This window comes from Gekko japonicus, unplaced genomic scaffold, assembly GCF_001447785.1.
Source record: "Gekko japonicus isolate JY-2015 unplaced genomic scaffold, Gekko_japonicus_V1.1 scaffold596, whole genome shotgun sequence".
Lineage (NCBI taxonomy): Eukaryota > Metazoa > Chordata > Lepidosauria > Squamata > Gekkonidae > Gekko > Gekko japonicus.
Window position 1 is genome coordinate 760,794 of NW_015174859.1, and position 20,456 is coordinate 781,249.

The following is a 20,456-nucleotide window of genomic DNA, read 5'->3' on the forward strand; positions in this document are numbered from 1 at the left end:
AAACAGAGTAAATTAATTATCTGGCTAATTCTTGTTTATTTGGTGAATTGTTTAATTATCTTGCTAAACTGATTGTGAAGAAATTATCTGTTGATGCTTGATTGCTTAGGAGCTGATTTGGTTCACAATCAGCAATACCCTCTGGGGCCCCAGGGTGAGGGGGGGGGGGGGTATAAATCCAATCTCTTCTCTGGCCCATGTAGACACCACAGTGAGAAAACCTCCCAACCTCTCTCTGATATTGTGCTGGCAACAGTCGATCTCTTGGACCCCCCACAGATCTCAGTCTCGGATCTCCCAGCTCCCGGTCGCTAGATCTCATCAAGCTCCAGGATTTGTAGCTGTATATCGGAGTCATGGGAGGAATCGGGGGTGTCAAAATTTCTCACCCTTAGTATTCCATTTCCAGCTGTATTGGGCAGACTGCAGGGGGTAGAGACCCCCACCAGGCTCCCCAACCACTGCTCTAGCACTAATAATAAGTGCAGGAGCGCCAGTAACAAACATAGAGGAATCCTACCAGCGGTTCCAAAATGGCAGCCACACTGAGCAGTCAACACCAGTGGCAACCGGCAGCCCCCAGGTGCAGTCCACCACCGGCAGGATACTCATGCAAAGTTGAGGCTTCACTGGTTGTCTTCACAGCAACCAGGCTGGTCCAGAGAGTCAGGGAGCTGCGTGGGGGGAGCGTATTGCCAATTTTCCTGGCTGCACATTAGTCTGCATTACCTCACAGGTATTTGCCCAGCGTAATGATTTAGTCTGGACCGCCAGTAGTCAATAGAAGTCTCCTAGTTGTTTTAAGGCAAGGAGCCACTAACACTAGAGCTCCTTGCACACCGCCATCTTTCAAGCCATCTCATGAGGAGTTGAGGGGGAGAGGATTGCTCTCTTTAAGTATTTGAAGGGCTGTCACTTAGAGGAGGATAGGGAGCTGTTCCAGCAGAGGATAGGACTAGTAATAATGGGTTCAAATTAAGGGTGGGAAGGTACCGACTGGATATTAGGAAAAACTTTTTTACAGTAAGAGTTGTGCAACAGTGGAATCAGCTGCCCAGGGAGGTGGTGAACGTCCCCTCCCTGGCAGTTTTTAAGCAGTGGTTGTACAAACACAGTTGTCTGGGATACTCTAGGCTGATCCTGCATTGAGCTGGGGGTTGGACTAGATGGCCTGTATGGCCCCTTCCGATTCTATGATTTTAGGAACTTCAAGAACAGACAGGAAAAGGAAATTGCTGAGTTGCAACTTATTGCAACACTCAGAACAATGGAATCCCCAGGACTCAACAGGGATATTGATTTATTGTCTCAGTATATAGGCTAAGCTCATTCAGTCTTTGCGTATGTATTCTCACAAAAAAGTGCTATACATTCTCTGTAATTTTGTGTATTTCTATTTTTGAATAGTATAGTGGAATAGTGCTTATAATATTATACAATGAATATTGAAATGTATTTCTTTGACATAACATTGCACCCAACCTCTAAGAAAAGGACTCTGTTAGTTAACTCCATGTTTGAGGGGAGAAGAACGTAACGTAACAACAGAGTCTCAGTTTACTTTAATATGTAATGTAATTTGGAATGGTAGGTTCAAGTGTATTTTGCTGGTCCGGGGGCAAGGAAAATAACACAGCCAATAAGCCCCACTTCAAAGAAAAAGATGCTGCAGTGTTTCCTCCTTGCTTGAGAGGAGACAGATAGAACCTAATGACAGACTCTCCCAATTAAGGATACATCAGTCTCCAATTCGGGCATATTTATTACTTTGGCTCTGTTCCCCCCCCCCCAATTGAACTGAAACAGACGATAGCAATAAACTAAGCTTATTATTCTTTCAATCTGTTAAAAACATCTTCACTATTCTGCATGCTAATTCACTGCCCTCCTTCTTTGTGTATGACTGTTATATCTATTTCCATTTCATTGCTTCTCAAGAAGTGTGCGTGCACACAAAAGCTCACCCTGAATAAAACTGTGTTGTTCTTCCAATATTTTAGCATGTGAAGGAAGTTGTTTTTGCCTTGGCAGTTTTCCTTCATCCTCTATGCAAGTGAGGGGACTAAAGTGCCATCGTGCACCAGCTTGATGCTGGAAATGTCCCTTGCCTTAAGAGAGATCCTAAATAGGCCCCTCGTTGGCCATAAAACCCACTTGGGTGGCTCTGAGCCAGGGGTGGCCAAACTTGCTCAGCGGAAGAGCCACACAGAATAAATGTCAGCTATCTGAGCATTGCAAAACATAAACAAATATTACAGGCATGTTTTTATTTTAAAATACGCAAATTTGTTTTTTGCTAACATTAAATGAGACTGCCAGAAATAAAAACAAAAGGGGTAAAAAGAGATATTGATGATATTTATTTGTCCAATGATATTTATTTGTTTGCTAATGATATTTATTTGTCTAAGAGAGAGAGAGAAAGACAGAGGTCGAAAGAAAGCATGAAAGAGGTGGAAAGAGAGAGAGAGAGAGAGAGAGAGAGAAACAAAGAAAGCAAATAGATGGATGAGAGGGAGGGAGAAAAAATATGCCTCCCCTTTGCTTCCCCAGCTGCCCTGCTGGGAGTTGCACAGTATGTGTGAAAGAGCCGCATGTGGCTTCCGAGCCGCAGTTAACCCACCCCTGCTCTGAGTGGATTGCTGTCCACCCCATACTGTCGCTGGTTGGTTGTGTGTGCACCTCCTGTTCAGTGGCCTAGAACAGAAGCCACTGGACAAGAGGCTCACAAGGAGTGTTTTCTCCCACTAGGTGGCAGTGTCTGCCCTGAGCTCTAAAGACTCAGCTTCACTTGGCAGAGCTGCCAGGGGCCGCATCTGGCTGCTGGTTTCTGCATAGGGCCCCGTGCCAAAACAGGTGGTGGCTCCAGGATGCTCTTTCTGCAGTGTCAGGCTGGCGCTGAGCTCCGTCTGTGATGAGCTGTGCCTTGGCTGCCTTGAACATCTCTGCTTCCCTGCATGAGCAGTGCCTGATGTCTCGAGACATCAACTAGACACCCACTAATATGTGGAGTGCCTCAAGGGGCGATTCTCTCCGCAATGCTGTTTAGTATCTATACGCGCCCCCTCGACCAGCTGGCTCAGAGTCTCGGGCTTGGGTGTCACCAATATGCTGATGACACCCAGCTATATCTGCCTGGCACACACACCCCAAACCCTGAATGCTAGGTATGCCGTCTTGTTCTTAGAGAATGTTTTAAAATATTTATGCTGAATGCTTTTAATATTGAATTCTTGTGGTTTCAACTGGTTTTATAATGTATCGGACTATTTTGTTGTAAACCGCCCTGAGCCCCACGGTAAACAGGGAAGGGCAGTCAAGAAATCTAATGAATTGATTAAAATCCCCTGGAAAAATCCTTCCAAATTCCTGGGTCTGTATCTCTTTGGTTGTCTGTCGTTCCTGAAGTGCAAAGTGTGTGGGGGGGCCCTGGTCGCGTCTCATTCTTAGAGGGACTGAGTCCAAGAGTCTCAGGTGCGACCTGAGTAGTGGCAGCCATCCCGAGAGGAGTCAGACATGACATGAAGGGTAGCACTGGGGAAGAGGTGAGGGTCTGTTCGGAGATGCAAGCCGGAGCATTTCCCACCGGACACACACCTCTTCCCCGGTGCAATGCCTCACGTCATGTCTGAAACTACAGAAAGTTTCCTGAGCAGTTTGCAACATGGCATGAGGAAAGACCTGCCTAAAAGGGGGGGGGGGGGCAAGTCACATGAAGCATTTGAGTGCTGCCTTATACTGAGTCTGGCCATTGATCCATCATGGTCAGCATTTGTCTACTCTGACTGGCAGCAGCTCTGCAGGGTCTCAGGCAGAGGTCTTTCCCATCACCTACTACCTGATCCTTCTAACTGGAGAGGCTGTCAGGGATTGAACGTGGGACCTCCTGCATGCTAAGCAGCTACTCTACTACTGCTAGAGTCAGCAGCCTTTGCAGCAGTACTTGGATTTTCCCAATTCCCCTTTGCTGAGCCTGTAGCATATCACGTGGCTCATTCCAAATGATGATTTCAGCAGTGAAACAGTCATCAGGCTGGACCAAAGATACAGGCTAGGCTGCCCAGAGTGACTTTGCCCAGCGAGTAAGCATCCCTGCAGAGCACTGCCTGGACCTTTCTGGCTCAGAGTCAGCCTCACTCCCTCCACAGCAGCCTGAATTGGCCTCTGTTCTGGGCTCTTTCTTGCAGCCTCCAGTTCCAGATCCATTCAACTCCTCTGCTGGAGGGGGTGGCTTTTCAGATGACCCCTTTAAGAGTAAGCCAGACACACCCGCTCTACCACCAAAGAAGAACATGCCCCCAAGGCCCAAATTACCAAGCGGTAAGTCCTTTCTTTTTGGGTGCATCCCCTGCTTAGGAACCTGCAGCGAGGAACAGTTGACTTCTCCAGCAAGGCGGGCTGTTGAATTATATTGCAGCCCCTTCTGGCCTTCTCTCCCACCCTGGATGTGTGTCTTGAAGTGCTTTGGCAGACGCCAAATGGTGTTGAAGCAAGCTTTCTTTGCATTCTGAAAACACGAGATTTATCTCTTCAGCCTCTGTACTGTTCTATATTGCTTGGTTATATTTTGCTGGATATTAATACAGTATTTACTCAAAGGCCAGACTAAGTTTTATAGGTATTATTATTATTATTATTATTATTATTATTATTATTAGCGTTTCTGTACCGCCCATAGCTGAAACTATGCCATCACGCGAGGAGGGGGTCATCTTGTCTTTGCAATGCCTGATTTTTCTGTGTGGGTGCGCACGTGTATAACATTTTAAAGGGATCTTCTCACGTTCAGAACTGTCTTCCTTTTGGGGGACACAAAGTGGCTTACAGCATTCTCCTCTCCTCCATTTTAATCCTCACAACCACCCTGTGAGGTAGGTTAGGATGAGAGAGTGTAACTGGCCTAAGGGGACCCAGCTTCCACGGCAGAATGAGGTTTTGAACCCAGATCCTAGTCTGTCACTCTAACCACCATACCACGCTGGTGCTCATTTTTGAGTTTTGTTTTTTAAACTGAGCGATTGAGCTGTTATGTATTTTAAAAGAATGATAACTCCCTTGGCTGGATCAAACCCAGGTGGGGCTGTGGAGTCCAGCATGCTGTTGCTGGCAGTGAGAGGCCCTCTGGCCGAGGAGGACCACAGTTGCTCTGGCTCTGCAGTTGTCCCACCCCGGCAGCAGCCTCTGGACGGGGGGGGGGGGGGTGCGACCACGGAAAGGGCTTCTTTCCCCCCTTATTCACGTGTCTGCTCCTCTTTTAAAACCACCTAAGCCCACAGCCCCTCCTCACTTCTTTCCGCAGCAAGTTCCGCAATCGGATTGTGCATTGTATGAAGAGCTTCCTTTTAACCTGTCCCGGGTCCTACCGACCTGTTTTGTTTCATTGTGTGACCTTGAGGTGTTGTGTTATGTAAGAAGGAGCACCGTTCATACTTTGACACACCTGGATGGTTCGAGAAACCCTGCTGGCCTGGCGGGTTCCCATCCTGGACTCCTCAGGAGCATCCAGGATTGGTCAGTCATTGGGGTTGCTTGGCGTGAAAGGCTTCAAAGATCTCTCCCCCCCCCCAAAGGAAACTCTTGGCTTGTGATATGAAAAGTATCTTGCAGGGGATGTTCAAAGACGCCTCAGAGTGGTTGCTAAGGTGCTGTTGCTGAACCTCTGACTAAGTGGCGGAAGATGCAGGGAGGGAGTTCTGTTCTGTTTCCAGGCATATCTAGCACGAGCCGGGTGCTGTGCAGAGCATGTGGGCCTAGTTTCTTCAGCTGGCCTTTTGGGGTCATGTTTTGGGGGGTTGTCCTGGTTGTGTTTGGAATCCGCTGCAACCAGCCAATTCAAATGAGTTCTCTCAGAACTGCCGCCTGGTTGTTGGGATTGCCGGTTTGTTGTTTGCTGATAGAAATCTGTCAGAGCTCACCGCCGCGCATCAGTTTCTAGGTAAAATATGTTGAGTCCTCAAAGAGAGAAACAGATTTTTTTTTTTAAGTGCAGGAAGCCTCTGTGTGGGTGTCAGTGATTGTAAGTCAGTTCAGTCTCTCTGGGCTGCTGCGACCGTGGGACCAGCTGCATCGGCTCCACCCTGAGCCACTTCCTCTCGGCACCCTTCACACTGCGGTTAGAGCTGTGCTCCTCTCCAGCGATATCGAGGCAGAACCTTTGCCACTAACCAGCGAGCGACCTTCGCCCTTGGGTTCTGTGTCAAAGACCAGGCAGTGACCTTCTGGGTTGGGTGGAGGGGATTCTAGACGTTCTCGCGGAGAGGGGCTTGACTTGTTCTGTCTTGAGAGGGCTAAGGTCAGGCGTGTTTTCTCTGCTGCTGAGAGCAATACCTGAGGTGCGGGTATGGGGCAGCAGGGAGGAGGGGGCTGAGAAACCCCCCTTGACAGTTCCACACTGGTGCATACCAAAGCAGAGACCAGGGCAGGCAGGCAGGAGTGCAGAAGTGTGGAAAGCGGCTCCCTGTAGTAAGCAGGTCTCTCCAAAGGGTGTTCCTGCCTCCAGGGATCCTAGGAAGGTTTTGGAGAATCACCCTTGAAGGATGACGGAGGGCAAACAAGAACGGCCTGCGAGTTCAGGGTGTGTGTGTGTGAGTTGAGCACTGGCCATTTCATGGGTTCACTTTGCAGATTGCCACATCTGAACGGTGCTCCACACCCTTGCCCGAGATCGTGCATGAAAGGCACTGTTTTATTCTGTGACAGCACCTAGAACAACAGAGCAGCCCACGTCTTTGCTCACTTGTGGTTGAAAAGAAGGTTAGGTGACCTTTCCAGTGTTCCTCAGCAGCATTCTGAAGCAGGCAGGGCCTCACTCCTCTTCCAGCCAGAAGGGATAGCCTAGCTGCAGATGCTGGCAGCTGCCCGTGTGTGTGTGCGCGCAAGCATCAGAGATGTGGACTTCCAGGGTGGTTTGCTACAGGTTTCCTCCTTTAGATTTAGATAATCCTCGGGTAGATTCTGAGCGTTGTGGCCCTGGCCCTGCTTCTTGCAGGCTGCTCATCTTGTGCACGCATGTTGGCATTTCATATCGGTGGTTAACGCCTCTCTTTTGAAGTGGAGGGCCTTGGTTCCGTTCCCACTCCCACGCTGAAATATTAACACTTTCCGTAACGTGCAAAGATAACAAGAATTTGACTAGGTGGACACCACATAGCTGAATTTAGGGGGCAGTTTAAAATAATATCTTTATTTTAGAGCTAGCCGGTGTTCACAGTAAACAACGCAAGCTTCCAGTTTACACAGGACTCTTCCTCATGCTCAGTAGACTCAAAATCAGAGGAAGGGAAGGAGATGCCTTTGGGGAAAGGGCCAGGGGTTTATTTCAGGCTTGAAATAGTGTGTGAGAGAAACCCTTTGCAGTCCCAGAATTGCACCTATCTCGCTTTAGACAAAGGTGTGGCAGGAGGACAGAGAGGCCATGCTGATATTTCTAGAGAGACGGAAAGAGACTCCGTTGCATCGGACAGGTAAAATCTGTGGTCCGAGAATGGACACGAGAGGCGATTGCAGGTAAATGCAACTTGCTTGGGCTTCAGGGACAGATTGAAAGGGCTGCCTGTGCGGAGCCTCCCCAGGGCAGGGTTGCAAGGCCAAGGCTAGCTCTAAGTGCCGGGAGCCAGAAGCCCACCGTCAGAGGGACCAGACCCTGCAGGACGGAGAGGTCTCATGCCAGTCAGCATCGGGGTGGGAGGATCTTTCATGATCTGCTTGCGGTGTGGGCTGCCTGTTGACACCTGTCAGCTTCTGTTTCCTCCTTTAGTTTTGCTCTCTAAGATGGCGCTAGCGATTTCTGTTTTCATCTGTCATACGTCAGGTGTTCCCCCACACATCCACCTTCCCAGGATCTTGGGACGGGGAGGTTGCTTTTGGAAAGTTTGCATATGAGGCGCACACTATGCAAGATGGACAGTGTCTTTTATCAGTCACAGAAAAGTTAGCCGGGAAAGACAGATGAGTGACGGGAGGTGCCGCTAAGCCAAGAGGAGTTTTTTGACTCATGAAGAGGGATGGGACAGAGAGACTGCAGCTGTCAAGGATCAGTTCCCTTTCCCTTGGTCAGACCCCCTCCAGGAGATTTGGGGGAAGGACTGAGAAAAATCATTTTCTGCTGAGCCCCAGGAGGTCTTTCCCTGCCAGTTTTCTCTTCTGAGGCAGCCAGCATCCTTCCCAGGTGCCGAACAGCTCCCTCCATTTAGAAAGGGAGCTGCTGTTTGAGGACTGGAGCCCTCCTGGGCACACACAACTGTGGCCCCCCCTGGTCCGTTGAGACAGGGGAAGCTCTGCTCTGCAGGAGGGTTCTGCAGCCTGGGCGGGGTCTCCAGCGGGGCAGGGCTCGGGCTCAGGAGGGGGCAGTGTCAGTGTCAGCGGAGGGGGGGAGGCGGAGCCTGTGCTCTGTGTGTCGAGGGACCCTGCGGGGGCAGGACTGAGGGAGGCCTTTCTCTGCCTCAGTTTTCTGTGTTCCTTCTATGTGCAGAAAGGGGAAGTGGCAGAGGTGCCCCCATAGGAGGGAGAAGCAAGGCCTCCTGAGGCCCAGATTGGCACGGCTGCACACGAGACTCTGTGTGGATGAGCCCGGTCTTGCTGCTGTGCTCTCACCTCTCTCCCCCCCTCCCCCCCCCAAGAGATGGGTGGGGCTGATGTCTTTGCTGCCTGGCAGCGCCGGCTGGGGTACAGCCTGTTGTTCATCTTCGTTTTGCTGAAGTGAGCCTTCCGTGCGGTTTGCGTGTACTACTTGGGCAACTGCTGAAACTGTTGTGGTTTCACATGAGGGATCTGTTTTGTTTTTTGGGGGGAGGGGAAACCCTGTTTCCCCAAATCTAGGAGCAAGCAATCAAAAATAACACCGCTTGAAATAACAGAAGTGTGCCATTCCCAGCAGTTGGCAACACACACACCCCCAAAACACATTTAGGATGCATTTGTTTCCCTCGCAGAGTTCCAGCAGAGTCATAGCCAGAGGCGTATGGATTGGGGGGAGGCTCGGCCAGGGCTAGGGGAGCGGATTTTGGGTCAGGCTTGGTGCTTTTTCTGCTGGTGCCTTGTTTCCTCGACAGCCAGATGTGTAATAATATAGGTGTGGGGGTTATTGGGGGGGGAGGCACTAAGCATGCAAGAGAAGTGTGTTTAAAGTCAGCCCTTCTCTGCAAAGCTTTCCTCTTAGGCTAGAGGGGGGGCATCTGGGGCTAGAAGCAAATGGTGGACATTTTGCCTTCCTGGGGGAGGGTTAGTTTTTTTTTCTTCCTCCTGTGGTCAGTAACTCCCTTTCTTTTCTTTCTTTTTTTCCCCTCCTCCCTCCCCCTCCTCCTTTTTCTCTCAACCCTTCCAGGTAAAAGTACTCCTGTAAGTCAACTTGGGTCTTCCGATTTTGCCAAGCCCCCCGATCCATTCCAGCCGTTTGGGTTTGACAGCAGTGACCCGTTTCAGAGTAAAAAGGGGTTTGGGGACCTATTTAGTGGAAAGGACCCGTTTGCTCCTTCCTCTTCAAGTAAACCTTCTAAAGACTCTTCCCTTGGGTTTGCTGACTTCAGCTCTGTAAGTTAAACTCCTTCTCTCTGAGCCATCAGCCACTTTCTCTGCTTCTGGTAGCACCCTTGTCTGGGCCTTTTGTTGGGGGTGTTTCTGTTTCAGTAGCACTCCTCTCCCCCCCCTCCCCCCGCCTTTCCACTGACTCGTTTCTCTTAGTCCCCTTGGGCTGCCTGCTTGCCTTTCCCACTAGTTAGTGCTGTATTAATCTGTATGTTACAGATTGACTTGCCAATAAAAGAGCTCTTGAGTTTGTAAGCAGTTCAAATTACCTTTCAGTTGTGGCTTGGCTTGGTTTTGTTTCAGACTGAGGGAAAGATTAAAATATTGTGGCACCTGGGAGTGTCACTAAAAAAAAAACCCCAAGAAAATGCTTCAGATTGGCTTCTGGGTGGGTTCGCTACTGGGAGAATAATGTTCATGTGGAAGTTAGTAAAATATTCCATTTAGGAAAGGAGGATGGGCCTCAGGTGGGGAGCAATGTTCCCTCTAAGCTGTAGAGTCCTGTGAACAAAAATTCTACTTTGTGAGCTACTGGCATTAAAGTTGTGAGCAGATGATTTGGCTACTGCATAAATTAGTGTGTTCTGGAGCCCTCCTTCCTGAGCCGAGACAAAAATGTGTGAGCCGGAGGCTAAAGAACTGTGAGCTAGCTCACACTAACTCAGCTTAGAGGGAACACAGGTGGGGAGGACTGTCCACAGAGCTTCCAGAGGTAGGCAGCCTGTTTCATGAGCTCAGCTCAGTGGCGTGTCTCCTACTGCTTTGCTTGCCTTGTGAGTGGGAGGAAGGCTCCTCACAAGGGCTGGAAGGAGGCTCCAGACTTTGCAGAGCCGAGGAGTCGAACGAATGGCAGTGGTGCAGGGCAGAGGCTGGGACTCACTTGGTCCACTGAGGAGCATCTCTAGCGGCAGGCTCCTGTCTGAGACCTGGTGCTGGTCAGAGTAGTCAGCACTGAGCAAGGCAGACAGGCTTGATAAAGGAAGCAACTGCCTGGCTCTGGATTGGTGGTTTCATATGTCATCAGTGTCAATCTAAGGGAGCTGGAAGGGGCCGGGAGCAGAGAGCTACTAGGGAGCAAAGGCTTGGAGGGATGGGGTTCGGTGGCAAGGGTCAGATATGTCGATCCATTTCAGTTACTTAAAGATGGGGAGGGACCGACGGCGTGCCTTCGAAGCAGCATGGAATATTCTAAAAGGGAGAGCAGGGTCAGCAGTGGAACCAGCGGGAGGCTGCGGAATCCCCTTTCAGGATCTGTCAGGGCAGGAACAGGTTCTTCTGCCTGAGGGTGAGTCACAGAAGGTGTTTCTGACATGCATTATGAGGAAAGAGGTGTGTAGATTTTGCATCCAGACTGTAGAGTGTGAAATGAACACCAGTGAGAAATTCCAGAGGGGTAGCTGTATTAATGTGGTGCAGCGGAAACCAATACGAGTCCCGTGTCACCTTCAAGACAGACAGATTTACAGTGGCAGAAGCACTTGTGAACCAGAGGCAGGTGTGTGAAGCCTGTGACATCTCTTTGCGAAGCTCAGATTTAAGTAAAGCAGCACATCCCTTCACAACAGCAGTAACAGCATAATAACAACATAATCTTCCTAGTTTTGCTATACTGATGTAATCTCAGTGGAGTATGGAAAAACTTTGGTCTCGGTCGAGACCTAGATTTAAACGATCAGTTATAAAGATAAATTCTAACTCAGCCATTTCACACAGTGGTGTTCCTCTGAACTGCCTTTGTTGAGGAATGGGGACTTCCAGGACAGCAGCAATCTGTCCTGGGAAACTGAATTGTTCTCCCTCTGATTTCTGAAAGGTAACGTTTTGGGTGTTAAAGGTCTGTCAGTTTATTGTTCTGCCTGGAGATAGATGCATTTTGTCCAGTGGAGACACCAGAAATGGGCTGTGGACCACAAAAGCTTTTGCCACAGAGGCATTGCAAGACCCTCTTCCATTTTTTGTGATTAAAAGGAAAAAAATGTCCTGGTGTGCTTGTTAACCTTCACAGGGGCAGACAAGCTTGGTTCACTGGTTTCACTCCGTGAAAGCTGAGGTTGAATATCTGGTTGGGACTGCTGGGCTGTTTGATCATTAAGCATATGCAGGCAGTTTTTTTTTCTGCTTAATGAACCTTTTAAGAAGTCTGCGTTGATCTGCCATCCCTTTGTGCTTATATTAAATACTCCCTCGCAGACAGAAAGGTACACATGAGGACCCGTGTACACTTAAGTGGTTGCATGGAGGCACCCACGTACACCTACTCATAAGGGATTGCCCATTGCTTCAGTGGAGTGGGTGGACTGCAGTGCCTAGTACTAGATCCATTACTGATTTGGGTCCTCCACAGAAGGCAACAAAAGAGGCTTCACCGATAAACAGTGTACCTGAGCCCAGGTACATTTCACTCCACCCCTGACAGACCACTGTAGAGCTCATGGTGTCTCTTCCAGTCAGATGGTATGTATTTTAATATGGCAGATGTTGTGTCTATTTAGATGCAAAACATCCCATCAGACTGTGGGACTCTCCAGTATGAATATCAGATAAATTTTGCTAGCCAGCTACCCTGTTTTTAAGAACAGACCTCTGTGTTGTGAAGGAACAGACTCACAAGCCTGTCCTATGCTTTCTGGTTGGCTCATGAGTGGTCAGAAAAATCCCCCAGCCGCTCCAAGTCTCTGCTCAGCAATGCCATTCTTTACCCTCTCTCCCCAGGGATGCCAAAAACAAACTGGGTAACCCCCCACTACCACAAACAGCGTTTCCAGAGATTAGGCCTAGAGCATTCTCAAACTATAAGAAAAATTAATAAATGAATAAAAAGAATACACATGGTCTGCTCAGGCATTCAGGCTGAACAAGGGTACAAAGAAAAGGTGAAAATACACCTTTCCCTTCACTCAGAACATATCCTAACCAATGTTTAATTAGGACAAACTAGCTGTACTTGAAGTTGCAGTAGTTTGAAATTAATTACCTTAGTTCTCGTGAACTTCTTCTCATTGTTCCTTGCTGCGTGGAAAAGATGGAGCCCCTAGGTAAAAGTTTAATCTTTCATGGCATGTGACTCCTTGGTCAGAAATCATAGAAGAGAGTGCTTCTTTATGTCCAGGGGTCATTCAGATCTTCCTGTCCCATAAAGAAGATAATATATTTTAGTGATTTGTCTGTTTCCCTCCCTGTCCCTGGGTGTCACTTTCCAACATGCTGTGAAACTACTGTCGTGCTTCAGGCAGACCTATTAGCATAACTAAGAGCTTGAGTGCTCTGTGCTTGGAGCTTGCTGGCTCTTTCCAGTAACTCACTCCTTTCGGCCAGCTACAAGTTTGCTGCTGTGTTCCTGTTCATGGACAGAGTGTAGTCACAATAATTGAAATATTAGGTGAATTCTAGAGTGGAAGGCATTTCTTCACACCTCCCCCTCCGACTTTTGGAAGTGGAAAGATACCATTTTACAGAATGGTGTGTTGCAGTGCACAAAAGGAAAATTAACAAACTAAAAGAAATATTAGCTTCACATTGCACAGTACAGATTACATACTACGGTCAAGCAATTATTCCCGTACATATCAGCAAAAAAATTCTCTCCTCTGGTCCAGGATCTCAAACCAGTCCTTATTATTTGTCAATGTCTTTTCAGCAATTCTATTATTCTTCCTGAAACTTGTTTGATTTTCATATTAAATGGCTGTATTTTCCAAAATCAAGGTTGGAGTTTGGTGTTACAATCTCTCACGGTTTGTAGACGCTGCAACGATGAGTGATCCGGCAGGAGATATATGGTCTACGTTTATCCAAAACCCATACAATTGCCAAACAGACTTTTTGTACTCAAGACAAGTTTCTTTCCCTTGGGATGAGCATTCGCCTCTGATATGCTACCGCATATTTGGTACCATCAAAACCATTCCCAGGCCTTTGTTTAAAGCATCTGTGGCCAAATTAAAATATATGCTACAGTCTGGAGCCTTGAAGTTGGTGGTCTGACATTCTTGGGTCCAGACTACCTTGTCAGGCATTGTTTTCTTTGTGAGTGCATGAAGTGGACAGGTTGTAGTCCCAGCCTGGGGCAGAAATCTGCAATAGAGCTTCTTGGTTCTAGGAGGGCCTGTATCACTTCTCCCTTGTCCCAAACCAGCGTGATGCTCCTACTTCCCACTCTGTGTCCTAAATACGCTCCTTCTGGCATCCCAAACTGACACTTGTTCAGTTTGGGCGTGAGACCCACTTCTTGGAACGTCCTAACACCTTGGCCAGGTGCTCCAAATGCAAATTTAAATCTTTGCTAAAAATCACTATACCTATAGTACCTATAGTATATTCTGCCATCCCATTCAGCAAGGTTTTTATGGCCCTCTGTAAACATACTGGTTAATTCCTAACCACAGATGGAAGTAGAGAAAACTCATATAGATCATCTAGAGCAGAGGTGTCAAACTCATTTGTTACATGGGCCGGCTTTGACATAAATGTCACTTTGTTAGGCTGGGCCATGTGTGCCATAAAATGTAACGCCACGTAGCAGAGATATAAACTTTATAAAGAACACAGGCAAACCCAGTTAACTATTTTTTTTTACTCAAAATACAAACAAAAGCAATTGATTCCTTGCAGTGACAGCAATTGATTTTCAGGGCTCTTTTTGTATCAGGAACTCCTTTGCATATTAGGCCACACCCCCTAATGTAGCCAATCCGCCAAGAGCTTACAGAGCTCTTCTTACAGGAGCTACTGTAAGCTCTTGTAGGATTGGCTACATTAGGGGTGTGTCGCTTAATATGCAAATGAGTACCTGCTTCAAAAAGAGCCACTGGGGAACTCACAAAAGCCCCAATAAATGTATTTAATCATATGCAAGACTAGGTTTTTCCCAAGGGATACCATAAAAGGGAGAGTACCTTACATTTCCATACATACCAGTTGCTTGCGGGCCGGGTTAAAGCCCTGGATGGTCCAGTTCCGGCCCCTGGGCCTTATGTTCGCCACCCCGATGTAGACTAATGAAAGCAGGTTTAGTTCTCACTTCTTCCTCCAATACCAGTTCCCCCCAACCTTTACAAAGATCCACAGTCAATATCACTTGAGCAGACCCTAGCATATCCACCAACATATCTATACTGGTATAGAGCCAAGCATCTGGCTTTGCGATGCTGTTAGTCTTCCTGCGGTCTACACAAAACTCAGTAGAATGGTCTGGTTTAGCAACCTCCACAAGAGATGGATGCCCATGGACACATGGAAGGCTGAATCACTATACTTCCAGCATCTCCTGTACCTTTTCTCACCCCACTTGACATTTTCTTGTTCACTTCATAAGGTGAGCATCTAATAGGTGGATGAGACCCTGTGTCTGTCCCATGCTCTGCCAAATCCATTCTTCCTGTTTTTATTTCTAACGGCATTCTCTAACCAATGCAAAACTGAAAAGATTTTCTTGCTGTCTTCAACTGACACACCTTCTGGCCACTTCAAAGCCGCCTGTTGCGCTGTTCTGCAAAGGGAACTCGCACATCCATCAGACCGGTTTCTAGCACATCGTCTGCAATTTCATTTTTACTCATAGGCAACACCGCTTTTTTTCCTTTCTTAGAAAGGATTAAGCATATTCTCAGGGGCCACCTCAGGGTTTCTTTCCTGAACCCTCCATGGAAACAGCGTCAGAAACTTCGTTTATCTTATCCACAATTAGATGAGATCCACTCCAGGCTGCTCTCCAAAGGAAGGCACAGGAAAACCACCCCCTTCTCCCCTAGCTGAAAAGTTCCGGGGCGGGCTGCCTCATCACACCAGCTGCCCTGACTGGCCTGTGCCTCTGCCAGATTCTCTTCTATGGCCTTCATCATATCCTGAAATTTATCATGGAATGTCCATACTCCATAACCAATTTCTTTGCTTTTGGCATTTTGTTTTCCACCTCTCTTTCACAAGATTTAAAGGTCCGTTTACCCTTCTGCTGAACATGAGTTCAAAAGGATGAAAAGCCGTTGACTGCTGGGGAATTCCCCTAAAGGCAAACAACAACTAAGGGCAACGTCTTATCCCCATCTTGAGGATGAGAACCTGCCGCATACGTCCTCCTGAGCATCCCTTTCAACAGCTCTGTTTAACCATTAGACTGGGGTGAGAAGTAGTAGTCTGAAGGTACTTAACCTCACATTTACACAGACCTTTTGTCAATTCCAACAAGAAATTCTACCCTCTGTCAATCAAATCTCTAGCAAAAAACGTAGCAGATGAAGGATCTTTTTTTTGTGTGTGTGTGTTTGTGTGTGTGTGTGTCTGTATATATGCCTGGAAGTCATGGCGACCCCTAATGGGGCTTGGATGATTCAGAGAGGTGGCTTGCTATTGCCTTGCCTCTGCGTCCTGGCCTTGGTATTCCTTGGAGATGAGCCTTCCAAGTACTTGCCAGGGTTGGCCCTGGTTAGCTTCCGAGATCTAACAAGATTGGGCTGGCCTGGGCTACCCAGGTCAGGACTTGCGGACGAAGAATCTTAACGAGTGCCCCCCGCTACCCACTGGGGCTCCAGGTGAAGCCAGTGCAACTATCTCAGGGGGCCTTGTATAGCCTGACCTACCCAATTCAGAAGAAAATACTTTCCCCTCTGTGTTACGGAAGGCTGGAAAAACCTTGTCGATGACGAGGAGCCCTTGCAAAGAAAGGCACTGTAGCCTTGCAGCCACTCTTACGCGCATTCACTGGCATGTCACACGAGACGGACAGGTCTTAACCTTCTGAGGGAACCTAGGCCAGTCGAAAGTTCTGTATCTAGTCCACTGAATGCCTATTAAATGTCCCATTCAAGGAACATCATGAGTGAACTCTGCCACCTCCATTCTAAACTTTGGAGAGACGGCAAGCTGCTCTACTAGCTATCAGGAGCGGTGGCATTCATAGCCACATCTGGCCTCGATCTCAAACCACATGCTCCTTCAGGGGTTCCAGAGAATTCTGCTTCCTTCTCCAAGGCTTCAAGCCAGGAGTGCCTCTGAACTCCTCCTTGGTCGTAGGCAGGGCTATTTTTGGGCAGGAACGCACAGGAAGGGAGTTCCGGCTGGCTCCCAAGTTGGCCACACCCAGCAGGAACGCATTAGCATAATAGGCCACACCCAAAAGCAGAAACTCATTAGGATTGGCTACATTAGGGGTGTGTGGCCCAACATGCAAAGGAGTTCCTGCTACAAAAAAAGCCCTGGTTTTGAGAACAAACAAGGTAAACAGAATAAGAAGCAAAAGGTGAGTGTGTCTGGATGACCACACTTCTGCGAACATGGGGTGTGTGGACTAATATGCTAATGAGCTGTGCCATCAGGGGTGTGTCCTAATAAGCAAATGAATTTCTACTGTTGGGTGTGGCCTATTATGGTAATGAGTTCCTGCTGGGCTTTTTCTATTTAAAAAAGCCCTGGTCGTAGGCTTTCTGCTTCTCTGAGCCAATGCTAGCACCTCTGTCTTCCAAGTCCCCCATGAGACTGACCGTTTCTACCTCTGTCTCCTCAGCCTTCTTGGTGGTGGCATGAGACAGATCCCGCCCTCCTCTGGGAGATAAGCAGTTTCTTGCTGGGCTTAGGTGGGATGATTCCTTCTCCGGCCTCTGGGATAGGCTGGCCTCCCTCTCTCACAGTAGCCGAGCCTTCCCCTGCAGTGGTGTGACCTGAGCCTGTTCCTCCCCTTGGGTTGGATGAGTTTGTCGCGGCCTCCCTCCCACCCTTGTTTGAGTATGGCCGTGATCGACCACGTTTACAGCATAGTTGTAGCCAAGAACATCCTGGCTGAGAATGAGCCAGGGGGTCCTGATCCAGCATTGTCACCCCCATCTCCTTGCAACTCCCTCAGCCCCTCCATTCTATGGGCATCCCAGCCAAATTGGGTAAAATCAGAGTCGGATGCCAGATCGTAACACACTAGGGAAACAGAGGCTCCTAAGTCTGCAGCCCCTGGGACCAACTGGCAATTGAGGCCCCCCGGGCTTCCGCTGGTTCAGTAATAGTGAAGCCACAACAGTGATCTACCCCATCACTTGCTCCTCTTTAACTTTTTCAAAACCTTTTGCTTTTGGAGCAAGTTTGGTGGTTGCAGCTTGTAACTGGGGGTCCAGCGGTTTTTGGTGGTCCGTAATCCTTTCTTCTTTTTGGGATGGTTCCAGGTAGCTCTCTGGTTCTCACACCTGTGCAGAATCTCCCCCCCCCCCTTTGAATGAGATTCCCTCACATTCCTCCGGGACCCCTCCCTGGTGTCTCCTCCTCCCTCCTCCCTATTCAGCATCAGCTCCTCTGCCAGGTCACACACTTCCAATCAGATTTTAGGGGTGTTTTTATTAGGTGGGAGGTGAAAATAACTGGGGAGGTGAAAGTAAAATTGGCTATGGCTTATTCACTTCCTTAAACTTTCCAAAGGAGTTGATTCCCCCTCCCTCAAACATGACTCCGGTTTGGCCTCAGACCCATGTACTATTTGCAACTGTGGTTGGGTACCAGCTGGAATGTCATCGTATCCGATCCCCTCCACGGTATCAGGTATGTTTTGATGTGTTACTGCTAATCCCCCTAGTAACAAACTTGAGAGAAAGTCTTCCCCCACCACCAAAAAGTGGAGGGAGAGAGACAAACTCTTTAGCCGCCGCTGGTGTGTGTCTCCCTGTCAGTGAGGCTTTCTGGCACAGGATCTCCAGCTCCAACCGGTGCCTCCACTTCAGCGGCTTCTGCTCCTCCTCCAGGATTTGCCTTTTGTTCTCCACCTCTTTTTTCTGTGGCTTTCTCTCCCCCCCACTCTTGGTCTCTGAGCCTCTCAGGCTCTGTTGGGTCCAAGCTGCCTGCCCTGACCTCACCATAATCTACGGCACAGAAATAAAAACAAACTCAGTGTTCCACCTGTGTGTGTGAGCAACAAATTTCAAAGATTGCCAGTTTAGCTCTGCTGATTTCTGGGCTTTCTTATCCCACCGTTGCCACCAAGTGTGAGGGAATGGGCTGGTAAGCCCTCCTGTTCCTTCTGGTTGGCCTCTGGATGGTTGAAAACCCCCCACAGCTGCCCCACGCCTCTGCTTGGTGATGCTGCTCCTTCCCTCCCTTTGCTCCTTGGGGATGCCAAAAACAAACTGTGTAGCCCCTGCTGCCACCGCAGGTCCTCCCTGGAGCATCTCCTGCTAAGCAAGGTCACACATCAAGCACTGTGTGGTAGTACCTGCGTTGCCATTTAGAGGTTCCAGCGGCATGCTACAACTCCCCACGTTGCTCCTACAAGCTAGCGTAGTGGCCATCTGTGGCAACTTGGCAGTTCTGAGATATCGTGTTTGAGGGATGGTGAGCTTACCTGCTGCCCCTCTTTGCCCCTCACACTTCAGATGTGAAGACTATTTCCAGAGATCTGGCTTCCAGGCATTAAAAATATAAGAAAGCTGTATAAATGAATAAAAAGAATCCTCATGGTCTTTTCAGGCAGAGCAGAGGAACAAAGAAAAGGTGTGAACGCACATTCCCTTAAATGATGCTTAATTAGGTGGGAAGGTGACAGCATTCCGTGCGCCTCGGCGTCTAGTCATGCCGTCCACATGACCACAGAGACGTCTGTGGACAGTGCTGGCTCTTCGGCTTGGAAACTGAGATGAGCACCGCCCCCTAGAGTCGGATTCGACTGGCTCTTGACCAAGGGAAACCTTTACCTTTTTTAAATTTTACTTGAAGCATAGAATCATAGAGTTGGAAGGGACCTCCAGGGTCATCTAGTCCAACCCCCTGCACAAGGCAGTTCAACATTCAACACTTTGTCCCTTGCTGTGTGGACCAAATGGAGTCCAAAGGTAAAATGTTAGTCCTGCATGGCTTGTGGCTCCCTGTTCAGGAGTTGTAGAAGAAAAAGCTTCTTTGCTGTGTCTGTAATTTACTTTGGGGAGAGTGCATCCCCCCCCCGCACACACCACCGGATCTCACAAGGAAAAGAACACATTCTAGCAATTTGTCTGCTTCCCTCTGTGTCTCTGGGTGTCACCTTCCAACAGGTGGTGAAACCCATTGTCCTGCTTCAGCCAGAGCCATTAGCATAACAAAGAGCTTGAATGCTGTTGATGGATTCTGCCATCTGTGAGTTTGCAACTGTTCACGAACATAGTGCGATCACTGGAATAAAAATATTGGGGTGAACTCTAGGACGGAAGGCATTTCATTCACATGTATAGTTCAGAACACTGAATGACAGGCATAGATTACCTTGGCAGTTTCCTCCATAGTGTGTTGAGTTGGGCAATTAGGAGAATGTTGTGTACTTTTTAATTTCTTTTTCCCTCTTGAAACCTAAGAAGGACATTTGCACTGTTATCTTATAGGATATATAAAAGTCTGAGAAAGAATCGATGTCATCTCTACATAGGTTAGTTTGGACGCCTGCCATTTACGTATTGAATTTGACTCTGTCCTCCTTCTGCAAAAAAGAGGCATAATTATTTCAGTGTTCTCTTAATGTTATGTTTCCTAAATGCTTATGAACTGCAGCCTTGCAGCCAGGCTTCTTCTAAGACTCCCCGTACAATCTCCACGGTTTAGATCAGTCCATTATCCTAGAGATCACGGAGAGGGATGTGTTTCCATAACTGAAGTTGTCAGTAACCTGTGAAATCAACCCTTTCTGTGCTGAGTTTTACTGACAGATCTGGTGAGGCTGCTTGTCTTCTGCTCTCCACTCTGGGGAAAGACCTCTGGGGTCCTTTGACTTCTTGCTTGAGTTGCTCCGCATGGTCAGTTAGGAATGGTTTCATTGGCATTTGTGGTGAAGAACCTCTAAAGGCACTGGGCATAGGAAAAAATGGCCCTGGGCATAGAGCAGAGCTTTACAACCTGAAAGCAAAACCAAGTTTTTAACAGCAGTGTGATTAATAGAAACACCTCCCACCCCACATTCACGCACACGCGCATTAAGGGGTAGGGAAACCATAACGTTTTGT

At 48.2% G+C, this 20,456-nt stretch overlaps 1 protein-coding gene across 1 annotated transcript in view; it reads left to right on the top strand.

Annotated features, from left to right (window-relative positions):
• The window catches only part of EPS15L1 (epidermal growth factor receptor pathway substrate 15-like 1), a 59,883-nt gene that overhangs the window by 36,487 nt on the left and 2,940 nt on the right, over nt 1–20,456 (top strand). The window contains exons 22-23 of the mRNA XM_015424652.1: nt 4,188–4,320; nt 9,323–9,528. Of these exons, the coding sequence (XP_015280138.1) occupies nt 4,188–4,320; nt 9,323–9,528 (339 nt within the window). The remainder of the gene's footprint in view (nt 1–4,187; nt 4,321–9,322; nt 9,529–20,456) is intronic.